Below are 23,548 nucleotides of genomic sequence, written 5' to 3' on the forward strand. Positions count from 1 at the left end.
CAGGTCATGAAACACCTTTGGTAAGGACCTGCTTAGCTGTTTAAAAAATTGTGTCTTTTGAAGAGTGATCAAAAATGATTTAGTTAAGTATCAAGGACAATCCAAAACATTGATTTAGGAAGAATACTTTGTTTCATCAGTTTTACCTTTTGTTTCTAAAAGCAGAGAGGAAAGATCAACTCCAAAGAAACTTTTGAGGCCTTCAAGATGTACGTGTAAATGAAGGTTCCTTATTTTTGCTACTTTGCAACAGACCTGGAAACAAACATGGGAATGAAATAATATGTTGCCAAAGAGCATCAAGGTGGAAAAGATGCACCAGCAAAAGTGAGCAAGCAGAGGAACCAAAGACTGGCTTTCTTCTGCTTTTCCCAGCCCCAGTCACTGCCACCTCAGGAGCAACAGGATTACCTGATAACAGCAGCCCTTCTCCTGTGTACACACACACCTCTGCGTGCCTGAGGTTAGCAGGGCGCTGGGTGCAATGTGTGTGCCACAAAGGATGACGAATAGCTGTTGTACAGCTTTGTGGTATGATTTGCATTTGGAAATGCAGTATTCTGTTGAGTTTTGGAGACCCTGGGTATGGGATGGTTGCTAGCTCCTGTTAAGGCCCATGATGTTGTGTATTCACTGCTGCTTTTACCCTTGTCTTCTATATGAAGCTGTGTGGTGCCTTAATATTTGTTGCTTAGCTGTTCAGATGTATCATCAACCATATTTAAAATGTATGTTCTTTCAATGCGTTCTTTTTTCATGTTTTCTCTCTGCCAGCCATTCCTCTAAACTCAACCCTGGTAAGTTCTGAAGTGACAGGTGTTTTTGCACACTGAAGAATGTGTAGAGAAAAAGGCACAGCCCAGGTGGAGTAAATCACATCCCCGGTAACATAACCTTCAAACAGGTTCCCTGCATTTATGGTGAATTTGTTGATAAAGCAAAGTGGAAAATTTATGTGTGAAGCTACCTTCTGTGGACAAAACTAAGTACTGAGTGCTGGGTCTGGATTCCTGGCCCCAGAGTAGAATTGCTTTGGGATAAGGATGTCTCCATCCAGCCTCTGGAAGCCCCAGTCCACCTCTGTGAATCCTGCGAGGGAAAACACTTGTCAGAGATGAAGGCTATGCCAATGTAGGTCGGGTATTGGTGGTCTTGGCTCTGCACGCAGAAGGACAGGTCATTTCATCCTGTGACCCTGCTAAGGCTTTGTGTCAACACAGGTTGCTTATCTTGGTGTGTGCTGCATTCTTGCAGCTTTTCCTGCTTGTCGCATTCACATGGACAGGGGTATAGTCTTAATAAAGAGGTTTTCTGCAGCAAATCCCCATGGGCAGGGGTCACACAAAGTACCACCAGTGCCAGGTCTCCAGCACCCTTTAAGCTTAAATGGAAGTGACCTTCTAGTGCGTTGGGGGTGCCAAGCAGTGAGGTGTGACTAATGCTGCCTTTACATTTCTCTTAAGTAGATTGTGATAGTAAAATCAGCACAATAAGAAGAGGAGATTGGAGCACACAGTCTAACCAAATGCTGACTCTGTTGAAGTCTGATTCCTTCATGAAATAAGATCCATTTATGAAAGCCACATAAGTAGAGGTGACATCTCCTGAAGATGATACGTCATGTCCACAAACCTGCTGGTTACAAACTACTTCTGTATCACTTATATCCCAGAAATCACCACAAATGGTCCCCCAGGTTCCTGTAAAGTATTTCAACCAGCCCTTCACGCTGGTTCCATCCATTCACCAACCTCACTGACATTTCTTTGAAAGAAAATAGAACTTCTCCGAACCTGGGCACTTCATGGAAAGACAGGATCAGAGACTTGTGCAGGTTGGAAAGGACGTCCAGAGGTCTCTGGTCCAGCTCCTGCTTGAAGAAGGTCCAGAGCACATTGCTCTGGGTCATGTCTATGACAGCATTGAATACCTCCAAGGATGGAGATCCCCCAGCTTTTCTGTGTCCCTGTTCCAGTGTTTGACCACCTCATGGTAAAAAAAACCAAAATTTTCCTTTACATCTAGGTGGAATTTCCTGAGTTCTGACTTGTGCCTGTTGCTGTTGCCCTATTGCTGTGCATCTCTGGGAAAACTGGCTCCATCTCCTCTGTGCCCTCCCAGTAGGCAGCTGTAGATGGCCGTAAAATCTGCCCTTCTCAGTCTTAAGACCGACCAAGCCCAAGTCCATCAGCGTCTCCTTGTACATCTTGTACTCCAGGCCCCTGAACATCTTCATGACGCTTTGCTGGACTTGCTCCAGGATGCTCTTGCCTCTCCTGTACAGGGAAGCCACACTCTTGTAGGATGGGGTGCTACAGATCTGTCTCACCAGTGCTGAGTAGAGGGGAAGGATCACCTCTTTTGACCCTCTGGCAATGCTCAAAGGGTACATTGTTGTTGGCTCATGGTCAACTTGTTGTCCACCAGGAACCCCAGATCCTTTCCTGCAGCGGTGTTGTCTATCCAGCTGGCTCTCCACCTGTACTGCTGCACTTCATAGTCTTAGCTGATACTCTCAAAGGTATTTTTTGTTAAGGAGGAATTAAGGTCGTACAAAGCAGGTTAGAAGAGAGACTTCTGTGCCATTCTCATTTCACTAGTTATGTATGAACATGTATTTTCAACATGCTTAGATGCTCCTGCTTTTCAGGGTCCCTAGGGCAAGGCCATGCTCCTTAAGCACGTACCTACAAGACAGTGATATTCCTGAATAATTCACTCTCTGCAGCACAGGATGCACAGCAGTACTGCTCTGAGTAAACATTAGGTGTGAACTTTCCTGTAACTCTGTATATACAAAGTCAAGCCTAATTTATCCTGTTTTAATGTTTAGATGGATCTAATTTGGGGAAGTTCTTGACTTTATTCTGTCAAGCACTAATTTATCAACTTTATTCTGTTAAGCAGCTCACCATGCTTTTACCTTGCTGGGGTCCCCTTTCAGTGTGTCATTATATTTTTGACTAAGCCCCACCAGTGCACTAAAGCAAAATAGTTCCTTATAATTATTTATTTTTTTCCTACAATGCATTAAAATACAATACAATATATGTGTTTTCTGCATTACATTAAAAGAAATAATTAAAGTATTGGGTGGCATCTTCAGTCCTCAAGCCTGCTAAACACCCACGATATCTACCAGTTTGAGTAGCCTTACCAGTTTGACCAGCCTTGGTTTTTTTTTAAGTTAGTGATTTCATATAATGGAGATACTTCTAACTTTTGAAAACATTGTCTAATTTTTTTTTTGCAAGAGTTTGTTTCTTCTTTTGGTTACCTTAATTATTATTTGAAGCCTTTCTCTTCTACGGGACCAGTGGTTAAACCCTCCCCTTGGCATATCCAATGGCAGCCGCTGGTCCAAGAGCAACCACGTGCATGCAGCCAGGGAGAAAATTAGTGATCCCAAGTGAAAAATGGTGACAGACTTTCTTCACCTCTCCGTTTCTCCACTGTCCTGAAGTAGAGCTGGGGGTGGTTGTGTTCCTCATCCCCTCACAGACCAGACCTCCAGCCCAGGTCCATGGTGGCGGGTCTGTGGGCTGAAAGGGCTGCAGGGATTGGCAGCACCTCCTGCTCTGGATGGCTTCTGCTGTCCAGGAGCCCGGACAGAGCGAGTCTCAGCCAGGAAAACCCCATCTGTGGCACCTCTCGGGGCAGGGGAACCGCAAGCTGGCTGAGGTCTTAGCCCCACGTACCCATAGCTCACACAGCCAGGCCCTGGGCACCAGAGGTAAGCATTACCGGAGCGATGAACTGCCTTATCTGCTAGGAAACAAAATGCTTTTTTTCAAAATGCCATGCCAGAAACCCCTCAAGCCTGTACAAATTCTAGTCTGTATTTCAAACAGTTAATTTTCAGCTTGATCTGTAAGTGCCATCTTAGCTGTCATTCTTCACAGCCTTCGGGAAGCATCTCATGTGATGCCTGGATTAATCCTTGCAGTGTTGACAGAGAGTAGTCCACTTGTCTTCCTCAACAATGCATTCCTTAGAGAAATGCAGTGAACTTTTATGAAACAAAGAAGGCTTGTTTCTCACTGGCAAGGCTTAGATCAAGTGTTTACTCTACATGCTCTCAAATGCATGCTGCCCAAGCTGCCCAGGAGCTCAAAAACAAACTGAAGCAACAGGTTTTGGCCACTCTCCTGCAGCTGGGGCTTCACAATTGGCTTTCTGAGCCTGTGACTGAGAATGGCAGGATCCAGCATTTTGGAAAGAAGGCCTAGCTTTGCCGCATTAATATTAAGTCAGGCTTCCTGCCACCTCTTTGCATGGGAGAGCAGAGCCCTCGCATCAGTGTAACTCAATTTTCACCATATATCAAGCAAAAACATCTGCTTGAATCCAGGCTTAGCAGTGGAAGATGGTGGTAACTAATGCCAAACACTTCAGAAATACCTCAACATCACTAGCCAAACCTGTGTACAAACCTTTGTAATCAGGTAGCTTCATAAAATAAGGAGCCCTCAAGTTGGGGTCCTTTTGTGCTAGTGACTGGTCAGGCACAGAAGAAAAGCCAGTCTTTATAGAGTGCCTAATTTTACTCAGTGCCTAAATTAAAAGGCAGTAAGCAGAAGTGACGAGGGAAATAAGGCACGGAGTAACAAGATCTTGACGTGTATCAGGAATTTATCTGCCTGGTTTTTAAGGAGCAGGTATGAGAGGGAGGGAAAAGAAGAAAGAAAGAAAGAAGTCGTATGAGACCTCTACTAAAACCATAAGCAACTTCATCCCCATCCCAGGAGATGGGTTTCTTTGCAGCCTCTGAGGCTACCAGGCAACACTCATCTGACTTCAACTGCTCAAACCCCACCTTTTAGCTATTCTATTTAGTCACTTGCACACCCACAGGAAACTTCCTTAGACTCACCAGGTTGGCACGACTATGTTGCAGGATGAAGTACAGCCTTCACAGTCTTCACACAGAAAGTGGAGGAAAAAGAGACGCCATCTCTCTGAAACTATGGTTTCTGAAAACTGAAGAAAAAATACAAAAAAAGAAGACAGCCATTCAAACTTGGCAGGTTCTTTAGAACAGCAGCAGTCCAATTAACTTCTGCATTACAGCCTGTGACTAACTCATTTCAGAAAGAAGAAGGAAAAATCTGCTTGGATGGGTGCCAGGTGATGCAGGGCAAAAGAGGTGATCCAAGTGTTATTCCACAAAATGAAAACAAATCCCACTTCCAGTGACCCAGCTGGGTCACTGACAAGTTTCCTCAGCTAGGCATGATTTCATTAAAATATGCTTTTTGTGTCATAGTTCTTGAGCCTGAGATAGAAAATCTCCTAAAATGCACAAGCTGTTGTGAGAATTTTAATATCGCCTTAGTTTTTTCCCGGCTAGATATAAACTGACAAAACAGATAAAAATTAAATTTAAACCCCTCCAAAAATGAAGAAAAAACCAAATCAATAAGGAAAAGCTCTTCTCCTTGTGACACAAGGCATTTAACAGGAGCTTGTGCAAAAAATTGCACTTGGGTTTAGGGATGCTGGACAGCAGACGACTGCCGTTCTTTTTATCTTGAACTTGTCACAAACGAAGGGCAGTGGTGGGTCAGCCTCCAGAAGTGCCTTTGCTGTTTCTCCTGAGTTTATTAAGTGTGGTGGGCAATCCAGCAGCCCTGCTGCAGTGGCTGTCTGCCTGAGCTCCCTTTTAAAGCAGATTCTAGTGCAATCGTGTCAAAAAAGTGTGCCTTTGGTTGGTGAGTCTGATGGAGTTATTAAAAAACCCCCAACTTATCAGTCAAGTGAAAGTGATCTCCAGAGTATATTAATTTAGTTATTTAATTGTAATTTGATGCCAACATTCAGTCTCAGGCATTAAAGGACACCGAAGTCAGAATTGTGTAGAGGAGGGTATGACTGGCTGCTTAATTCAGCTTGCTATCAATGAATATCTTTGGGCTTCTATGGCAAGGCATGGGGAGAAAGGAATGAACACAAGAGAAATTGTGTTTCTTACCCATACCCTGCAAACGCAAATGAGCTTTTTTTAGTCTCAATCCACAAAACATGACAATTTGTTATCAACAACTGGAAAATTAATCTACTGGCTAGCTATGGGATCCAGAAACAAAACAACGTTTATTTATACCCAATTGTAAATATTTGTATAGTATGTTCTTGGGAAGGAGGACTACAGAGTTGAATTATCTGCTTCATACTTCAAAATTAGAATAGAAGGATAAACAGGACACCAAAGCACAAGAAATTCAGCATACAAACAAGCAAACAAGAACTTTGATTCTGAGCTTTGCTTTGACCCCACTGCTGGCCAAACAGGTTGCATGACAACACTGGAAACAGCACACTTGCAGGAACCCATAGAGTCCATGCAATATTTTTTACCAAAAAAGACATATGTATTTGAAACCAAATTGCTATGAAACCATTCTCTTTCCATGAAAAGAACCTTCTCAAGCGCTACTTCATGGGAGTTGTTCAGGGATATGCAGTTTTGTCAGAGTTACGAATACTTGTAGCTACACAGTCTGGGTATACATGGTGTAACTCCATCATTATCCTCTCTGAACACAGCTCACACCACATAGGTTGACACTGGCAAAGGATTTTAGCATGGTGTTGCAAACACCACGTTTAGTTGGTGCTGAGGTTGTTTGTTGTGTACATACTGCTGAGTGAACAAGTACCTACTACATGGTTGAGGAGTGACAGACACACTAGGAAGAAATTAAATAATCTGACACCAAAGTCAGCCAGTTATTCAAAGCAAAAACCTGCCAAGTGATGGTTGGTGTGTCTTCTCTGAGGAGGAGGTGACAAGAACAAGCCCAACTGCAGCCTCCAGAATGCTCATTCAAAAAGAGCAAGGGCAGTGGCCTGCACCCGCTCCTGGTTCTTGACATCCTTGTGTTTGCAGGCACCAGGCTTCACCGTGTGGTTGGCACAACACTGATCCCACACAAAATGAATAAACAAAAAAACAAAGCAAAAAGCCAATTTTAGATTGAGTTTTGGCTTTAGTTCTCTGTATTTTCAACTAGGACATGAAAGGCAAAAATCCCAGATCTTGCTTTTCATGTTTTCAGGCACCAATTGTAAATGTTCATGTGGGATTTGGCTGTTGCATTATTTCAACCCGATTTACGAGTGTGCACAACACACTCTGGGTAAGTCCTGAGAAGCCAAACTCCTCACAACCACAAAGTGTACAACCATGAGGAAAAAAAGAGAAATTAAATAATTTTATTGTGATCAGCAGCCAAAAGTATTAAAGATTGAACAAAACCCTTCCTTCTAGAAAGGAGACGTGAAATGTCTTTCTACATTTAGACGACATTTCAGTGAGAGCTGAAATGCCTCCAGGCTGAGATTCGGTCTCTCGGATGAGATTATGGTTTTGCCAGGGTCAGGTTGTATGTCAATGGGAAGGCTTCCAATAGATTTGACAAACCTTTAGATCAGATTGTGTGATGCACCTTTAAATATTGCAAACAAAACATCTTTACCAGCTCGGTATCTTTTGAATTTGGGTTTCTTTAATCTAAAGTAGGGAAAACTTAATGGAAAACCCGTCAATCTTCCACTAGGTAAAATGCAGCCGAAGAGAAATGGGAGAAAATTACTCCCCATGGCCAGGAGGGACAGGGCAAGAACTAATAGTCCTGACCAGCAACAGTGAAAACTGAGGACGGACATTGTGAAAAGCCTTTTCAATGGTGATGCTAATTTCAATAGTGAGTCTGTTTGAGCATGAGAAGAGACTCTCTAGGCGAGTTAGGGAAATTTCTGTTAGGAAGATGTTGGGCTGAGGTGGTGGTGATGAGGGTGGAGAGGGAAGCTCCAGCAGATGTGCTTTTGATGCTCTGGGAGAGCAGCAGTGCCCGTGGCCAAGGAGGAGGTGGCACAGGGGTGGCTGGTGTGGAGGATGGAGGCAGCAGCAGGGACCTAGCAGCTCTGTGGGAAAAAGGTCGCAGTGTTCGTGGAGACAAGTGCCACAATGTGGAGTGAGAGGGCCATAGCAGGGATTTCAGGAGCAGCAGATGTGTGTGTCATGAGGAGATGACAGAAATGGCAGGAGGGAAATGAGCAACGGTAGTTACACTAAAATGGTTGGGGATCTTTTCCTAGACCTCTCAGGGCATGATGATTTCTGTGCTCTGTTGCTTCTCAGCTTCGCAAATACATCTAGCATCAATGAGGAACCAAGAAGTCTTTCAAGGCCTTCCCTGTGAGGTTTGGACATTTGTTTTACCTTTGCTTCTAGATTTTATTTTATTTCTCACCCACCCTTTACAGTTTAACTCCGTTAAAATGCCTTGCTGTAGCCACGCACACAGAGGTGTGCCCAACACTCATACAAAACAGAGGTACCTCACACCTCTTCACAACAGTATGTAGAAGTGTTTCACAATAAAACTGATGGGCAGGAAGTTGAATACTGGAAGGAAAGCTTTCTCTTCAGTAACATGGAGAAACTCACTGGCTGTAGAGGACAGTTACTCCTGACTGGCATGCAGGGCAAGCTCCTGTCACCTTTCCTGCAGTCCTCACCTTTGGTGATGCTGTGGGAACAGCATCAGATGCAGGGCCTGCTGGGATGGGAGAGGGTGCTCGGGGACTCCATCAGCCATCTGCCTTGGAGGGAACACAGAGGTGGGGGAAATGCAGACAGACAGTCCTTAGAAGTCCCCTGGACAATGTGGGTCATTTTGCTTTTGTGTGTGACACGCAGGAGAAAGTAATGGAAAACAAAAGAAAAGGTGTTTCTGAATCAAGAGTCAGCAACCTGGCTTCCTAGGGCCAGATATTTTCCATAAATTTGTATGTGCATTCCTTTTGAAGCCTACATTGAGATACGCAGTATCTTAGAAGCAGGGGTTCGGCCCATCACTTGATGAATTTTTAATTCAACAGACCACACTCCAACACAATCAAATATTTGTTGTATTTTAATCACAGAGACATTAATTCAAAAGGCAAAATAGAATTATTGCTTGTAAACGCTCCTTCCTTTGATTTTAAATTATGTTGCTCACATAACAGATTACTTCAGCTTGGAAATCTTCACATTTTATAAGTAAGCACAGATCCATTATTGTTTCAATGAGACATTTAGCATTAAAATCTATGCTCAAAATAATTAGTGTATAGCCACAATTTCAGATGCCATGATAAGATCAATTTTTACATTTCCTTTCCCCTATTACTTCTCCCCAAATTAAATCTTCATCCCTTTTAATAAACCTTGAAATATTTATTGATACCTCATTCATATTTTCTCTCTAGCTCACAAAATTTCAAGGCATTAGATAAATGGTCTTAGAATGATGTGAGAACAGAATTAAAGAGGAGAAAAAGGATAAAACGATTGTACCAAACAACTCATTACATGAAGTTTGAAATTATTTCTTAATCATTTAAGAGGCTTTAGGATTGCAAAGTTGTTCTAAAGCATTGTAACAAGCTAGGATTCATCGTAGATAAAGATAACACAGCTTCTTACAAATGACATGGATGTCACCGCCATCAATGAAGCATTTTGGTGGCTCATAACATGTGACATCTGCCCTGCAGTCATTTAGTGGATGATGCTGACCTTTGGTCTCCCATTATCCCATGCGAAAGGGGTTTCTTCAGTGCAACTCTCGCAAGAAAACCAGCAAGAACAAAACCGACAACTGCCAGGGTGGCGACAGCAGCAACAACCTGCGCGAGGGGATTAGCAGCAGCAGCGGGAACTTCCTGGGAAGGAGGCACAGAAGACTCCAGCCCTGCAGGTCAAAGCAGAAGGGGTTTGTTCTCAGTATATTAAAGATCAGGGCACCAAGAGCTGCTGCATTAAAAGGGCTAGTTCCCAGACCAGAGTCAGAAATAAGCTAACTTTTTAGAGGTTCATTGCTTTAAACTGTTTGAACAGGCTTTATATTTAGCAGGGATGACAACTCAACTAAGCAAACTTCACAAGCAGACGACAACTGAGGGAATTAAATGCTTCTCGAGAAGGCCGGGAGTTTGCTCCCAGCTGGCCATCACGTTACACAAGCAGACTGGAGCTAATTAGTTCAATGGAGTTATAGCACTAAAATGGGTTACACACTAGGTCTCCTTTAGGAGAGCCAAAGCACTTATAGTTTTTATACATGCAGGTGAAAACAGGGGTGTTGCAAGGTGCTGAAAGAAGAAGAGATTTGTAGACTTTTGGGTCAGCCAAACAATCCCTTCCTTTTTACGGCGAAGTCAGCAAACACAGAATTCAGTAACGGAGGTCAGAAACACAGAGCTATGGCTTTTCGTGAAGCCTGAAGTAGTCTTAGAGTAAATATGAGAGAAATTTATTTGACTTTACCAGTATTCCTACTCTGAGCATCCCCTTCTTGAAGCTGAAGTGGTCCAACAACCACTTTCATTTTTTCTTCATGAGAACTTGTATCTCTCTTGGACCTGCTAATGCAGCCCCGGTAGCAGCGGGAGGACTGGTCACCGAGCCTGCACACCACCAGCTCACACTGCAGGTAGACTAACGAATGGCGGCTAATGAACTCAAAGGCATTAAATGTGAACCGAGCAAAGTGGCTGTAGGGAGAGTAGTATGTGGCATAGGAAGAATCTTTAGCACACCTAGAAAGAAATGAAAAAGAGAATTAGTCTTCATGGATATACGCCTTCATGGATACACACATGTACATTCTTGCAGAAATACAACAAATTAAACCAAAATTATATCACAGCCAGGTGCTAAGAACACAATGGGATAAAAATGCAACTTCCATAGCATAGTACAGACTTTTAAAATATAGACTCATTAAAGTTCTTGAAGCAGCTAGACCATTGGCAACTCTTTTTCTTTTTTTTTTTTTTTTTTTTTCAAGAGAAGGGGATTATAGATGGTGAAGAGGGGAGAACAGGCTCTTGCTAATGTTTGACCTGGTTTTACCAAAACAAACTAGGACGATAGACTCCTGCTGCCAGTTTTCGGTATCTCATCTCATCTACCTTACTCCCACTACTTTGAATTTTGCATATAGGACAAGGATGGAGCAAATGAAATGAAATGTTAGTGAGGTCTAAACAACATTTCTTATTTCCAGGCTTGTACTGTAAAAATAAAAATCAAAAATCCCTTTTAACAGACTGTTTGTAATGGGATCTCATCCAATTCAGATTGGCTCTGTTCTTTTAAATAAATGCAGAAATGATATTACAGCTGTGCTTCTAACAACTTGAGAAAGCTCTTACCCATTCTTGATTATATCATAGGCCAGAGTGTTAAAATCATGAGGATCAGGTGATGCCACACACGTGTCCACAAAGACGATCAGATTTGGGTCAGAGCTGTGAAGACAAGCTTGAAGGTACAAATTTTGGTTCAAGTCAATGTAGTAGGGAGAGTCTCGTACTTGCCGCAAGAATGATGAGGAATCATAAAAAGTGATGTTTACGTCATATCTTCCAAACTGATTTTCATTCACATCTACAGTATCCTCAGCAACATACATTATTTGCATCCATGTGTTCTGTAGCATTTTGCAGCTGATATGTAAGTGAATATTCTTCTTCCTCCTGATTATATACCCAGAAGATGTAATTTTGATCATGTTGGAATAGTTGATTGTATCGTTGTTCTCCTGTTTAACATGTAATTTAAAATGAGGAATTGCATTTTGTTCCATGCTCTAAGTTTTGATAAAGTAGTATGCAATTTAAAGATGCAGATTCATCTTAAACTCTTTAAACGAAGAAGCTTGGCATTGGTCTTTTCTGCCCACAAATTGAAAATAAACTTGCTGCAGTATGTTAAACAGAAATCAGTGGAGAAAAACTCTTTGTTAAATCCAAGGCAGAGCCAACTCAGGGAACCTCTGTATAAAACACCAATCCTGTCATCCCAAACCTGCGTGGCACTTACAAGACTACATCTGCTTTAAATCACAGAAAGTTCATATAACTTCCTCCCATGCTTTCCTCCCTCGAAGCTCATTTCTGTTAAGCGTGGGGATCCCCTAAGGCATGAAAACACAAAGCACTAAAAACCCTGGGTCCCGCTGGTTCAATTCTTAGTGCTGTGGACCACAATGGCACTTTCACAACTCTTTTCAAAGCGGGTCCTGCAATTCAGTGTGCACGACATTGAGCATACCTCTCGTATCGTCCCGCAGCCGTTGTAGGGAACGTTGAATATAACCTCGTGTGACGTGACTGTTGGTTTACAGCGACCGTCGTTCAGGGTGACCATCGGCGCTGAGTAGCCTTGAGACTGGAGATAGTCTCTGCTAACCACTGCGTGCATGTAGTCTGGCAAGCACAGAAGGGCTGGTAGGAGAAGATACGAAACATTAGTGATTTCAGGAATTTGTTAATGATTAAAGGTTGTAATTGAACCAAATGTTGGTTTTTTCATGATTTAGAAGGTAGGCAGTTCACGCACCAACCCATCGTATTTCAAACGCATCATTTCGTTTCCCTAACACCTTTAAATATACACAAATACTCATTTTGCAAACAAGAGCAGTAGACAGGCTTGTCCATTGAGAAACACAGACTGGGAACTTACTAGTGTTATTATCTGCTGGAATGGAGGAGTAGTGAGCCTGAAACCCTCTGAAGGTGTGTCTAGAATCGCTGTGAAAGCAAACGGTCATCATGTTTGAAGAGGATGTGTACGTGGGAAAGGAACCAGAACAAAGTCTCCCAAGAAGCGGGGAAGAGTGTGGAGGCCCGTCATAGACTTCAATGTAGTCATACTGGCATCTGCCCCTTTGCATCCTGGTGAACAAACGTCAGAACCTTGTCAATGCATTTCAGAAACTGTGATTTGACCCCTAGCACGTGACAAAATCTTTCAGCACTTAAACTTTTCACAGCAGAGGTATTATTTGTTTTGTAAGTAGCTGCAGCAGAAAATTGTGAGCAGAACATGCTACACTAATCCAGATTTGGTTCTGGTCTTCCAACTGCTGGATGTTACTGAAAGTGCCTTTAAAATTTGTAAGGTCGCCTGTTTCAAATAGGTTTTCAAACTTCTCAAGCAAGTTTTGACTTCGATACTTACTCAGGGAATCAATGCTTTACTTACGCAATATCTCTAAATGTGAGCATAACACGGAAATTGTTCTCTACTTTTATTTCCCACACACAGTCAGCATTGTTTGGATAACTTCCAGGGTAGAAGGGACTCTGCAGCATCCCAGAGGCGTTCGAGATTGAGCCACCACAAAAATAAGGTGCTGCAGAAAGAAATGGAAGATATTTTCTTACAGTAACCTCTACAAAATCATACTTGAGCTGTATGTGTTTCATCCACAGCTGCTGAAAAGCAGGTCTCCCACTGGCTGCAGGTGATATTCTCTATGACCCAAATGTCTTTATAACACAAATATTTGTTTTTGCTTTAGGTTTACTTTCATGTTGGATTCAGTATTCTCTGTCACATCCATGGTGTCAGACCACCCTCTTCAGGCTGGACTGGTAACACCTTGATGCTTTCTGCTCTGGTCTCTCCTTTCTGCAGTCCAGGTCTGATTCTGGGAGGTGTCATGATAGTCAAAATGGAAGCACCTTCCTGAACAGACAACATCCCCTCAGTTACTCTGCTCCTTCTTTTTATTCCCATAAGGACTTTGGAGGGTAAATAAGTTGCAAGTCTTTTAGGAAACTCTGTAATTTTACGGTCTCAGACTGAAATAAGCACTCCAGGCTGCTGGGCCAAGACTGAAATATATCTCATTTCCCCTATAGGTGCAGCTGCAAAAAGTTTTCGTGTTCCTACCAGCATGAATGACATATAATTCTCACATTAACCACACAGATATTCCTAAGTCTTTTCCTATAGGAAGGTAAGCACAAATGCTGAACTTGAATCCGTGTAAAGGCAATAGCCCTTCATTTTACATTCCTGAACAGGGATACCCCCCAGCAAAGCATACTCCCACCTACCTCAGGATTTTGGGATTCTTGGGCTATTACAAGCTTGACAGCATCAGCTATACCCAAGCACTGCACCTTCACCTGATCGGGCTTCATGGGCTCTCAGGCACCTTCAATTTCATACTGTTTTCTACTGTGAATGGTCAAGCTCTAATCTAAAATCTGTTTTCTAAGGCAAAAATAGCAGGCTGAAGACCATAACAGCTCTAGTAAGAAAAAGGGCCCAAAACCGCACATTGAAATATTTGAACACCACCCTGCCAATTCTGATGTATGTGGTTAAAAGCTTCAGATTTAGACAACGCTTCCCAAGCCTTGACCTAGCTGAAGAGAGCAGTGAGGAAATGGCTTGCCCCCAGCCAAACAGGATAATTGACAAAATAAGCATCACTGAAATAGAAGGAGATATCACAACCTGTCTAAGAATTATCATGCAAGTTTAAAGTGATACTGCCAAAGAAACAAAAATTAAATTAAAAAAAGCAAACAGGGAGACAGTCCGCAAACAAATAGGATGAGAAGAGTGACAGAAGAGTATTACCTGATGAAGGTGTCGGGGTAGCCAGAGCAGCTGCAGGTTTGGAGGAAAAAGAGCCAAAAGTGAGACATTACTCAGGAGAAAGGTGCTGGGGAACAGAAATGGCCCAGAACTGGGGTGTAGGGTATGACAATGGGGACTGTGGCTAGGAGGGGATGGGGATAGTGTGGGGCTGGGCATGCAGAGCCATGAGATCCTGGGAGGGCTGGAGTCCTCTGCTGCCCACACACCTGCACAGATGACACTGGCGTCCTCGTAGTGCGCGCAGTTGTGCACGCCCCAGCCTCTGTGCCTGCACATCTGGAGGGAGGGCTCGTCCCCGCGGCACCGCACGTCGTCCAGGAAGATGCGGCCGGAGCCGGGGCCGAAGCGCGCTCTGCCCGGGGCAGCCGTGGGCTGGCCGCAGCCCAGCTGCCGGCACACCACCTGGGCATCCGTCAGGTCCCACAGGTCGTCGCAGACCGTCCCCCAGCTGCTGCCGTCGTACATCTCCACGCGGCCCTCGCAGCCGTTCCTCCCGCCGGAGAGCCGCAGGTGGGTGCCTGCAGTGAGGCGGGGGGCACTGCGTTAGGGTGCGTCCAGGGCGGTGCCCGGTGGTTTCCCGATGGGCCCCCCCAGCAGGGAGCCTGCGTGCTTGCTGCAAGGCCAGGGATGGGTGTGGTGGGCACGACTTACCTGTTGACTGTGTCCGGTTGGTGGTGGGCTCTGGAGCTGCGGATGCAAGTGAGAAGGTGCTGTCAATGTAAAGGCTCTGAACAGCGTCAGCGCATGTCAGGCGCCCCGAGGCAGCCCGTCTGGAAGGAGCCCCTCTCCTGTGGCACTGCACATGGCGCAGAGGTCTTTCATTCAGTTGAAATGACCATTGAGCTTTCTCTGTTTCACAGAGGCACCTGCTGCCTGGGCAGGAACCACGTGCCCACGGAGGTCTACCTTGCCTTCCAAAACACTGGATGCAGCAGCTTGCTCTTTTCCAGCCACACCCCAAATCCTTGAGTAGATCTGAGCAATAGCTGTGGTACTAGTGCTGGGAGACAGCACGCGGCATGGGATGAGGGTCCCGCCGGTGAGATACTCACAGGCGACTGTTTTGGAGATTTCGCTACAGTGAGGACGAGCTGAGGTGGTGCAGAGCCAAAGGGACCAGGGGAGGGCAGTGACTGAGCAAAAGTGGTGGGTGTGCAGAAGGCAGCTTTTCCCTGCCCATGGATCTGCTGTGGGGGCGGGCCATGGGAGGTGCTGGGGGAGCTGGGTGGCTGCTGGGGACACTGTGGCATTTGCAGAAAACCCCTTAGCTCACTTTGACTGTAGGCCATGGCATGAGGGGGACCAGTGGTGCACCCTGGCGATGTTTGAGTCCCTGGGACCTAACAGGGTTCCTGCAAGGGTGCTGGCCAGCTTGGCTTGACGGCTGCAAAGCCATGGCCGTGTCCTGGCATCAGGTCAAGAACCTGATTGGTGGGCTGCCCCAGCAGGATTCGGGACCGAGGGAAGGCATTACTGCCATCCACTTGGCAACTGCTGGCCCACGGCCGGGAGCTGCGGGGTGGCTGGCAGAGCAGGGCTCCCACCGCCACCACTGCAGCCGCCCTTCCACAGCATCTCAGGGGCTCCCCAATAGCAGCCCCAAAACCCCATGGGCCGAAGGGAGCAGCAGCCCTGTGCCGGACAGGCTTGGTCCAGCACGTTCCCCCTCTTCTCCTCTTGTGCTGGGCAGGGGCTTGCTGCAAGCCTGGGAATAAACTGGGTGGCAACGACGTACCTGTGGTGTCCGGCCATTGATCAGGAGTGCTCTTATGGGTAGCTGCAAGGAAGAAGACGGAGTGAATGAAAGTGCAGCGGATGCAGCAAGCTTGTGGCATGGATGCCCATGGCCACGGCCAGGAAAGTGGCCAAGGAAATTGAAATGGACATAGACATGGAAAGGCAAGGCATAGACATGGAAAAGCAGAGCTGGAGCCCTAAGGAGGGAAGTGAGTGAGGGGCTCTGCCCTGCCACTCGTCTTCCAGACACCAGCCTGAACTTGTTCCAGTGCTGCCCCATGCCGCCCATGATGCCACCCCACATTCCTGCTCTTGTTGCCGCTGACCTGAGCACCCACCCCTGCGAGCGTGGATAACCTGCTGTGTCCTTTGTGATGCAAAACAGGACTTTTGCATGGCATGGGCTTCCAGCATCAGGTACCAAAAGTCCCCATCCTCCTTCTACCCCATCTGTACCGAGGGAGCTAAGGCCATCTGCTCCCTAGGCAGGGCAGCACAACCAGCCCGGAGGCATCTGTGGAAGAGCGGGTGTCGTCTGCTGCCCACACACCTGCACAGATGACGCTGGCGTCCTCGAAGTGCGCGCAGTTGTGCACGCCCCAGCCTCTGTGCCTGCACATCTGGAGGGAGGGCTCGTCCCCGCGGCACCGCACGTCGTCCAGGTAGATGCGGCCGGAGCCGGGGCCGAAGCGCGCTCTGCCCGGGGCGGCCGTGGGCTGGCCGCAGCCCAGCTGCCGGCACACCACCTGGGCATCCGTCAGGTCCCACAGGTCGTCGCAGACCGTCCCCCAGCTGCTGCCGTCGTACATCTCCACGCGGCCCTCGCAGCCGTTCCTCCCGCCGGAGAGCCGCAGGTGGGTGCCTGCAGTGAGGCGGGGGGCACTGCGTTAGGGTGCGTCCAGGGCGGTGCCCGGTGGTTTCCCGATGGGCCCCCCCAGCAGGGAGCCTGCGTGCTTGCTGCAAGGCCAGGGATGGGTGTGGTGGGCACGACTTACCTGTTGACTGTGTCCGGTTGGTGGTGGGCTCTGGAGCTGCGGATGCAAGTGAGAAGGTGCTGTCAATGTAAAGGCTCTGAACAGCGTCAGCGCATGTCAGGCGCCCCGAGGCAGCCCGTCTGGAAGGAGCCCCTCTCCTGTGGCACTGCACATGGCGCAGAGGTCTTTCATTCAGTTGAAATGACCATTGAGCTTTCTCTGTTTCACAGAGGCACCTGCTGCCTGGGCAGGAACCACGTGCCCACGGAGGTCTACCTTGCCTTCCAAAACACTGGATGCAGCAGCTTGCTCTTTTCCAGCCACACCCCAAATCCTTGAGTAGATCTGAGCAATAGCTGTGGTACTAGTGCTGGGAGACAGCACGCGGCATGGGATGAGGGTCCCGCCGGTGAGATACTCGCAGGTGGTTGTTTTGGAGATTTGGCTACAGTGAGGACGAGCTGAGGTGGTGCAGAGCCAAAGGGACCAGGGGAGGGCAGTGACTGAGCAAAGGTGGTGGGTGTGCAGAAGGCAGCTTTTCCCTGCCCATGGATCTGCTGTGGGGGCGGGCCATGGGAGGTGCTGAGGGATCGAGGGCGCTGCTGGGGACACTGTGGCATTTGCAGAAAACCCCTTAGCTCACTTTGACTGTAGGCCATGGCATGAGGGGGACCAGTGGTGCACCCTGGCGATGTTTGAGTCCCTGGGACCTAACAGGGTTCCTGCAAGGGTGCTGGCCAGCTTGGCTTGACGGCTGCAAAGCCATGGCCGTGTCCTGGCATCAGGTCAACAACCTGATTGGTGGGCTGCCCCAGCAGGATTCGGGACCGAGGGAAGGCATTACTGCCATCCACTTGGCACTTGGTGGCCCACGGCCGGGAGCTGCGGGGTGGCTGGCAGAGCAGGGCTCCCAGCGCCAGCACTGCAGCTGCCCTTCCACAGCTTCTCAGGGGCTCCCCAGTAGCAGCCCCCAAACCCCATGGGCCGAAGGGAGCAGCAGCCCTGCACCGGACTGGCTTGGTCCAGCACGTTCCCCCTCTTTTCGTCTTGTGCTGGGCAGGGGGTTGCTGCAAGGCTGGGAATAAACTGGGTGGGCACGACTTACCTGTGGTGTCCGGCCATTGATCAGGAGAGCTCTTATGGGTAGCTGCAAGGAAGAAGACGGAGTGAATCAAAGTGCAGCGGATGCAGCAGGCTTGTGACATGGATGCCCATGGCCACGGCCAGGAAAATGGCCAAGGAAACGGGAATGGACGTAGACATGGAAAAGCAAGGCTGGAGCCCTAAGGAGGGAAGCGAGCGAGGGGCTCTGCCCTGCCACTCGTCTTCCAGACACCAGCCTGAACCTGTTCCAGTGCTGGCCCATCCTGCCCATGATGCCACCCCACATTCCTGCTCTTTTTGCCACTGACCTGAGCACGTACCCCTGCGAGCGTGGACAACCTGCTGTGCCCTCAGTGATGAAAAACGGGGCTTTTGCATGGCACGTGCTTCCAGCATCAGGTACCAAAAGCCCCCATCCTCCTTCTACCCCATCTGTACCGAGGGAGCTAAGGCCATCTGCTCCCTAGGCAGGGCAGCACAACCAGCCCGGAGGCATCTGTGGAAGAGCGGGTGTCGTCTGCTGCCCACACACCTGCACAGATGACGCTGGCGTCCTCGAAGTGCGCGCAGTTGTGCACGCCCCAGCCTCTGTGCCTGCACATCTGGAGGGAGGGCTCGTCCCCGCGGCACCGCACGTCGTCCAGGAAGATGCGGCCGGAGCCGGGGCCGAAGCGCGCTCTGCCCGGGGCGGCCGTGGGCTGGCCGCAGCCCAGCTGCCGGCACACCACCTGGGCATCCGTCAGGTCCCACAGGTCGTCGCAGACCGTCCCCCAGCTGCTGCCGTCGTACATCTCCACGCGGCCCTCGCAGCCGTTCCTCCCGCCGGAGAGCCGCAGGTGGGTGCCTGCAGTGAGGCGGGGGGCACTGCGTTAGGGTGCGTCCAGGGCGGTGCCCGGTGGTTTCCCGATGGGCCCCCCCAGCAGGGAGCCTGCGTGCTTGCTGCAAGGCCAGGGATGGGTGTGGTGGGCACGACTTACCTGTTGACTGTGTCCGGTTGGTGGTGGGCTCTGGAGCTGCGGATGCAAGTGAGAAGGTGCTGTCAATGTAAAGGCTCTGAACAGCGTCAGCGCATGTCAGGCGCCCCGAGGCAGCCCGTCTGGAAGGAGCCCCTCTCCTGTGGCACTGCACATGGCGCAGAGGTCTTTCATTCAGTTGAAATGACCATTGAGCTTTCTCTGTTTCACAGAGGCACCTGCTGCCTGGGCAGGAACCACGTGCCCACGGAGGTCTACCTTGCCTTCCAAAACACTGGATGCAGCAGCTTGCTCTTTTCCAGCCACACCCCAAATCCTTGAGTAGATCTGAGCAATAGCTGTGGTACTAGTGCTGGGAGACAGCACGCGGCATGGGATGAGGGTCCCGCCGGTGAGATACTCGCAGGTGGTTGTTTTGGAGATTTGGCTACAGTGAGGACGAGCTGAGGTGGTGCAGAGCCAAAGGGACCAGGGGAGGGCAGTGACTGAGCAAAGGTGGTGGGTGTGCAGAAGGCAGCTTTTCCCTGCCCATGGATCTGCTGTGGGGGCGGGCCATGGGAGGTGCTGAGGGATCGAGGGCGCTGCTGGGGACACTGTGGCATTTGCAGAAAACCCCTTAGCTCACTTTGACTGTAGGCCATGGCATGAGGGGGACCAGTGGTGCACCCTGGCGATGTTTGAGTCCCTGGGACCTAACAGGGTTCCTGCAAGGGTGCTGGCCAGCTTGGCTTGACGGCTGCAAAGCCATGGCCGTGTCCTGGCATCAGGTCAACAACCTGATTGGTGGGCTGCCCCAGCAGGATTCGGGACCGAGGGAAGGCATTACTGCCATCCACTTGGCACTTGGTGGCCCACGGCCGGGAGCTGCGGGGTGGCTGGCAGAGCAGGGCTCCCAGCGCCAGCACTGCAGCTGCCCTTCCACAGCTTCTCAGGGGCTCCCCAGTAGCAGCCCCCAAACCCCATGGGCCGAAGGGAGCAGCAGCCCTGCACCGGACTGGCTTGGTCCAGCACGTTCCCCCTCTTTTCGTCTTGTGCTGGGCAGGGGGTTGCTGCAAGGCTGGGAATAAACTGGGTGGGCACGACTTACCTGTGGTGTCCGGCCATTGATCAGGAGAGCTCTTATGGGTAGCTGCAAGGAAGAAGACGGAGTGAATCAAAGTGCAGCGGATGCAGCAGGCTTGTGACATGGATGCCCATGGCCACGGCCAGGAAAATGGCCAAGGAAACGGGAATGGACGTAGACATGGAAAAGCAAGGCTGGAGCCCTAAGGAGGGAAGCGAGCGAGGGGCTCTGCCCTGCCACTCGTCTTCCAGACACCAGCCTGAACCTGTTCCAGTGCTGGCCCATCCTGCCCATGATGCCACCCCACATTCCTGCTCTTTTTGCCACTGACCTGAGCACGTACCCCTGCGAGCGTGGACAACCTGCTGTGCCCTCAGTGATGAAAAACGGGGCTTTTGCATGGCACGTGCTTCCAGCATCAGGTACCAAAAGCCCCCATCCTCCTTCTACCCCATCTGTACCGAGGGAGCTAAGGCCATCTGCTCCCTAGGCAGGGCAGCACAACCAGCCCGGAGGCATCTGTGGAAGAGCGGGTGTCGTCTGCTGCCCACACACCTGCACAGATGACGCTGGCGTCCTCGAAGTGCGCGCAGTTGTGCACGCCCCAGCCTCTGTGCCTGCACATCTGGAGGGAGGGCTCGTCCCCGCGGCACCGCACGTCGTCCAGGAAGATGCGGCCGGAGCCGGGGCCGAAGCGCGCTCTGCCCGGGGCGGCCGTGGGCTGGCCGCAGCCCAGCTGCCGGCACACCACCTGGGCATCCGTCAGGTCCCACAGGTCGTCGCACACCGTCCCCCAGCTGCTGCCGTCGTACATCTCCACGCGGCCCTCGCAGCCGTTCCTCCCGCCGGAGAGCCGCAGGTGGGTGCCTGCAGTGAGGCGGGGGGCACTGCGTTAGGGTGCGTCCAGGGCGGTGCCCGGTGGTTTCCCGATGGGCCCCCCCAGCAGGGAGCCTGCGTGCTTGCTGCAAGGCCAGGGATGGGTGTGGTGGGCACGACTTACCTGTTGACTGTGTCCGGTTGGTGGTGGGCTCTGGAGCTGCGGATGCAAGTGAGAAGGTGCTGTCAATGTAAAGGCTCTGAACAGCGTCAGCGCATGTCAGGCGCCCCGAGGCAGCCCGTCTGGAAGGAGCCCCTCTCCTGTGGCACTGCACATGGCGCAGAGGTCTTTCATTCAGTTGAAATGACCATTGAGCTTTCTCTGTTTCACAGAGGCACCTGCTGCCTGGGCAGGAACCACGTGCCCACGGAGGTCTACCTTGCCTTCCAAAACACTGGATGCAGCAGCTTGCTCTTTTCCAGCCACACCCCAAATCCTTGAGTAGATCTGAGCAATAGCTGTGGTACTAGTGCTGGGAGACAGCACATGGCATGGGATGAGGGTCCCGCCGGTGCATTACTCGCAGGTGGTTGTTTTGGAGATTTGGCTACAGTGAGGACGAGCTGGGGTGGTGCAGAGCCAAAGGGACCAGGGGAGGGCTGTGACTGAGCAAAAGTGGTGGGTGTGCAGAAGGCAGCTTTTCCCTGCCCATGGATCTGCTGTGGGGGCGGGCCATGGGAGGTGCTGGGGGAGCTGGGTGGCTGCTGGGGACACTGTGGCATTTGCAGAAAACCCCTTAGCTCACTTTGACTGTAGGCCATGGCATGAGGGGGACCAGTGGTGCACCCTGGCGATGTTTGAGTCCCTGGGACCTAACAGGGTTCCTGCAAGGGTGCTGGCCAGCTTGGCTTGACGGCTGCAAAGCCATGGCTGTGTCCTGGCATCAGGTCAAGAACCTGATTGGTGGGCTGCCCCAGCAGGATTTGGGACCGATGGAAGGCATTACTGCCATCCACTTGGCAACTGCTGGCCCACGGCCGGGAGCTGCGGGGTGGCTGGCAGAGCAGGGCTCCCACCGCCACCACTGCAGCCGCCCTTCCACAGCATCTCAGGGGCTCCCCAGCAGCAGCCCCCAAACCCCATGGGCCGAAGGGAGCAGCAGCCCTGCACTGGACCGGCTTGGTCCAGCACGTTCCCCCTCTTTTCCTCTTGTGCTGGGCAGGGGCTTGCTGCAAGGCTGGGAATAAACTGGGTGGGCACAACTTACCTGTGGTGTTCGGCCATTGATCAGGAGTGCTCTTATGGGCAGCTGCAAGGAAGAAGACGGAGTGAATCAAAGTGCAGCGGATGCAGCAGGCTTGTGACATGGATGCCCATGGCCACGGCCAGGAAAATGGCCAAGGAAACGGGAATGGACGTAGACATGGAAAAGCAAGGCTGGAGCCCTAAGGAGGGAAGCGAGCGAGGGGCTCTGCCCTGCCACTCGTCTTCCAGACACCAGCCTGAACTTGTTCCAGTGCTGCCCCAACCTGCCCATGATGCCACCCCACATTCCTGCTCTTTTTGCCACTGACCTGAGCACCCACCCCTGCGAGCGTGGATAACCTGCTGTGCCTTTTGTGATGTAAAACAGGACTTTTGCATGGCATGGGCTTCCAGCATCAGGTACCAAAAGTCCCCATCCTCCTTCTACCCCATCTGTACCGAGGGAGCTAAGGCCATCTGCTCCCTAGGCAGGGCAGCACAACCAGCCCGGAGGCATCTGTGGAAGAGCGGGTGTCGTCTGCTGCCCACACACCTGCACAGATGACGCTGGCGTCCTCATAGTGCGCGCAGTTGTGCACGCCCCAGCCTCTGTGCCTGCACATCTGGAGGGAGGGCTCGTCCCCGCGGCACCGCACGTCGTCCAGGAAGATGCGGCCGGAGCCGGGGCCGAAGCGCGCTCTGCCCGGGGCGGCCGTGGGCTGGCCGCAGCCCAGCTGCCGGCACACCACCTGGGCATCCTGCAGGTCCCACAGGTCGTCGCAGACCGTCCCCCAGCTGCTGCCGTCGTACATCTCCACGCGGCCCTCGCAGCCGTTCCTCCCGCCGGAGAGCCGCAGGTGGGTGCCTGCAGTGAGGCGGGGGGCACTGCGTTAGGGTGCGTCCAGGGCGGTGCCCGGTGGTTTCCCGATGGGCCCCCCCAGCAGGGAGCCTGCGTGCTTGCTGCAAGGCCAGGGATGGGTGTGGTGGGCACGACTTACCTGTTGACTGTGTCCGGTTGGTGGTGGGCTCTGGAGCTGCGGATGCAAGTGAGAAGGTGCTGTCAATGTAAAGGCTCTGAACAGCGTCAGCGCATGTCACGCGCCCCGAGGCAGCCCGTCTGGAAGGAGCCCCTCTCCTGTGGCACTGGACACGGCGCAGAGGTCTTTCATCAGTTGA

At 50.3% G+C, this 23,548-nt stretch overlaps 1 protein-coding gene across 1 annotated transcript in view; it reads right to left on the reverse strand.

The window, feature by feature from the left end:
- DMBT1 (deleted in malignant brain tumors 1) overlaps positions 1-23,548 on the reverse strand; it is a 46,058-nt gene that overhangs the window by 2,833 nt on the left and 19,677 nt on the right. The window contains exons 25-50 of the mRNA XM_086466828.1: positions 23,371-23,406; positions 22,926-23,237; positions 22,395-22,436; positions 21,311-21,346; positions 20,866-21,177; positions 20,335-20,376; positions 19,506-19,690; positions 19,251-19,326; positions 18,806-19,117; positions 18,275-18,316; positions 17,446-17,630; positions 17,191-17,266; positions 16,746-17,057; positions 16,194-16,235; positions 15,365-15,549; positions 15,110-15,185; positions 14,625-14,976; positions 13,046-13,207; positions 12,524-12,735; positions 12,110-12,282; positions 11,209-11,597; positions 10,319-10,590; positions 9,569-9,743; positions 8,524-8,607; positions 2,174-2,369; positions 1,794-1,930 (exon numbers count right to left, since the gene is read on the reverse strand). Of these exons, the coding sequence (XP_086322954.1) occupies positions 1,794-1,930; positions 2,174-2,369; positions 8,524-8,607; positions 9,569-9,743; positions 10,319-10,590; positions 11,209-11,597; positions 12,110-12,282; positions 12,524-12,735; positions 13,046-13,207; positions 14,625-14,976; positions 15,110-15,185; positions 15,365-15,549; positions 16,194-16,235; positions 16,746-17,057; positions 17,191-17,266; positions 17,446-17,630; positions 18,275-18,316; positions 18,806-19,117; positions 19,251-19,326; positions 19,506-19,690; positions 20,335-20,376; positions 20,866-21,177; positions 21,311-21,346; positions 22,395-22,436; positions 22,926-23,237; positions 23,371-23,406 (4,423 nt within the window). The remainder of the gene's footprint in view (positions 1-1,793; positions 1,931-2,173; positions 2,370-8,523; positions 8,608-9,568; positions 9,744-10,318; positions 10,591-11,208; positions 11,598-12,109; positions 12,283-12,523; positions 12,736-13,045; positions 13,208-14,624; positions 14,977-15,109; positions 15,186-15,364; positions 15,550-16,193; positions 16,236-16,745; positions 17,058-17,190; positions 17,267-17,445; positions 17,631-18,274; positions 18,317-18,805; positions 19,118-19,250; positions 19,327-19,505; positions 19,691-20,334; positions 20,377-20,865; positions 21,178-21,310; positions 21,347-22,394; positions 22,437-22,925; positions 23,238-23,370; positions 23,407-23,548) is intronic.

This window comes from Leptosomus discolor, chromosome 6 (assembly GCF_034619465.1).
Source record: "Leptosomus discolor isolate bLepDis1 chromosome 6, bLepDis1.hap2, whole genome shotgun sequence".
In the NCBI taxonomy this organism is placed as follows: domain Eukaryota; kingdom Metazoa; phylum Chordata; class Aves; order Leptosomiformes; family Leptosomidae; genus Leptosomus; species Leptosomus discolor.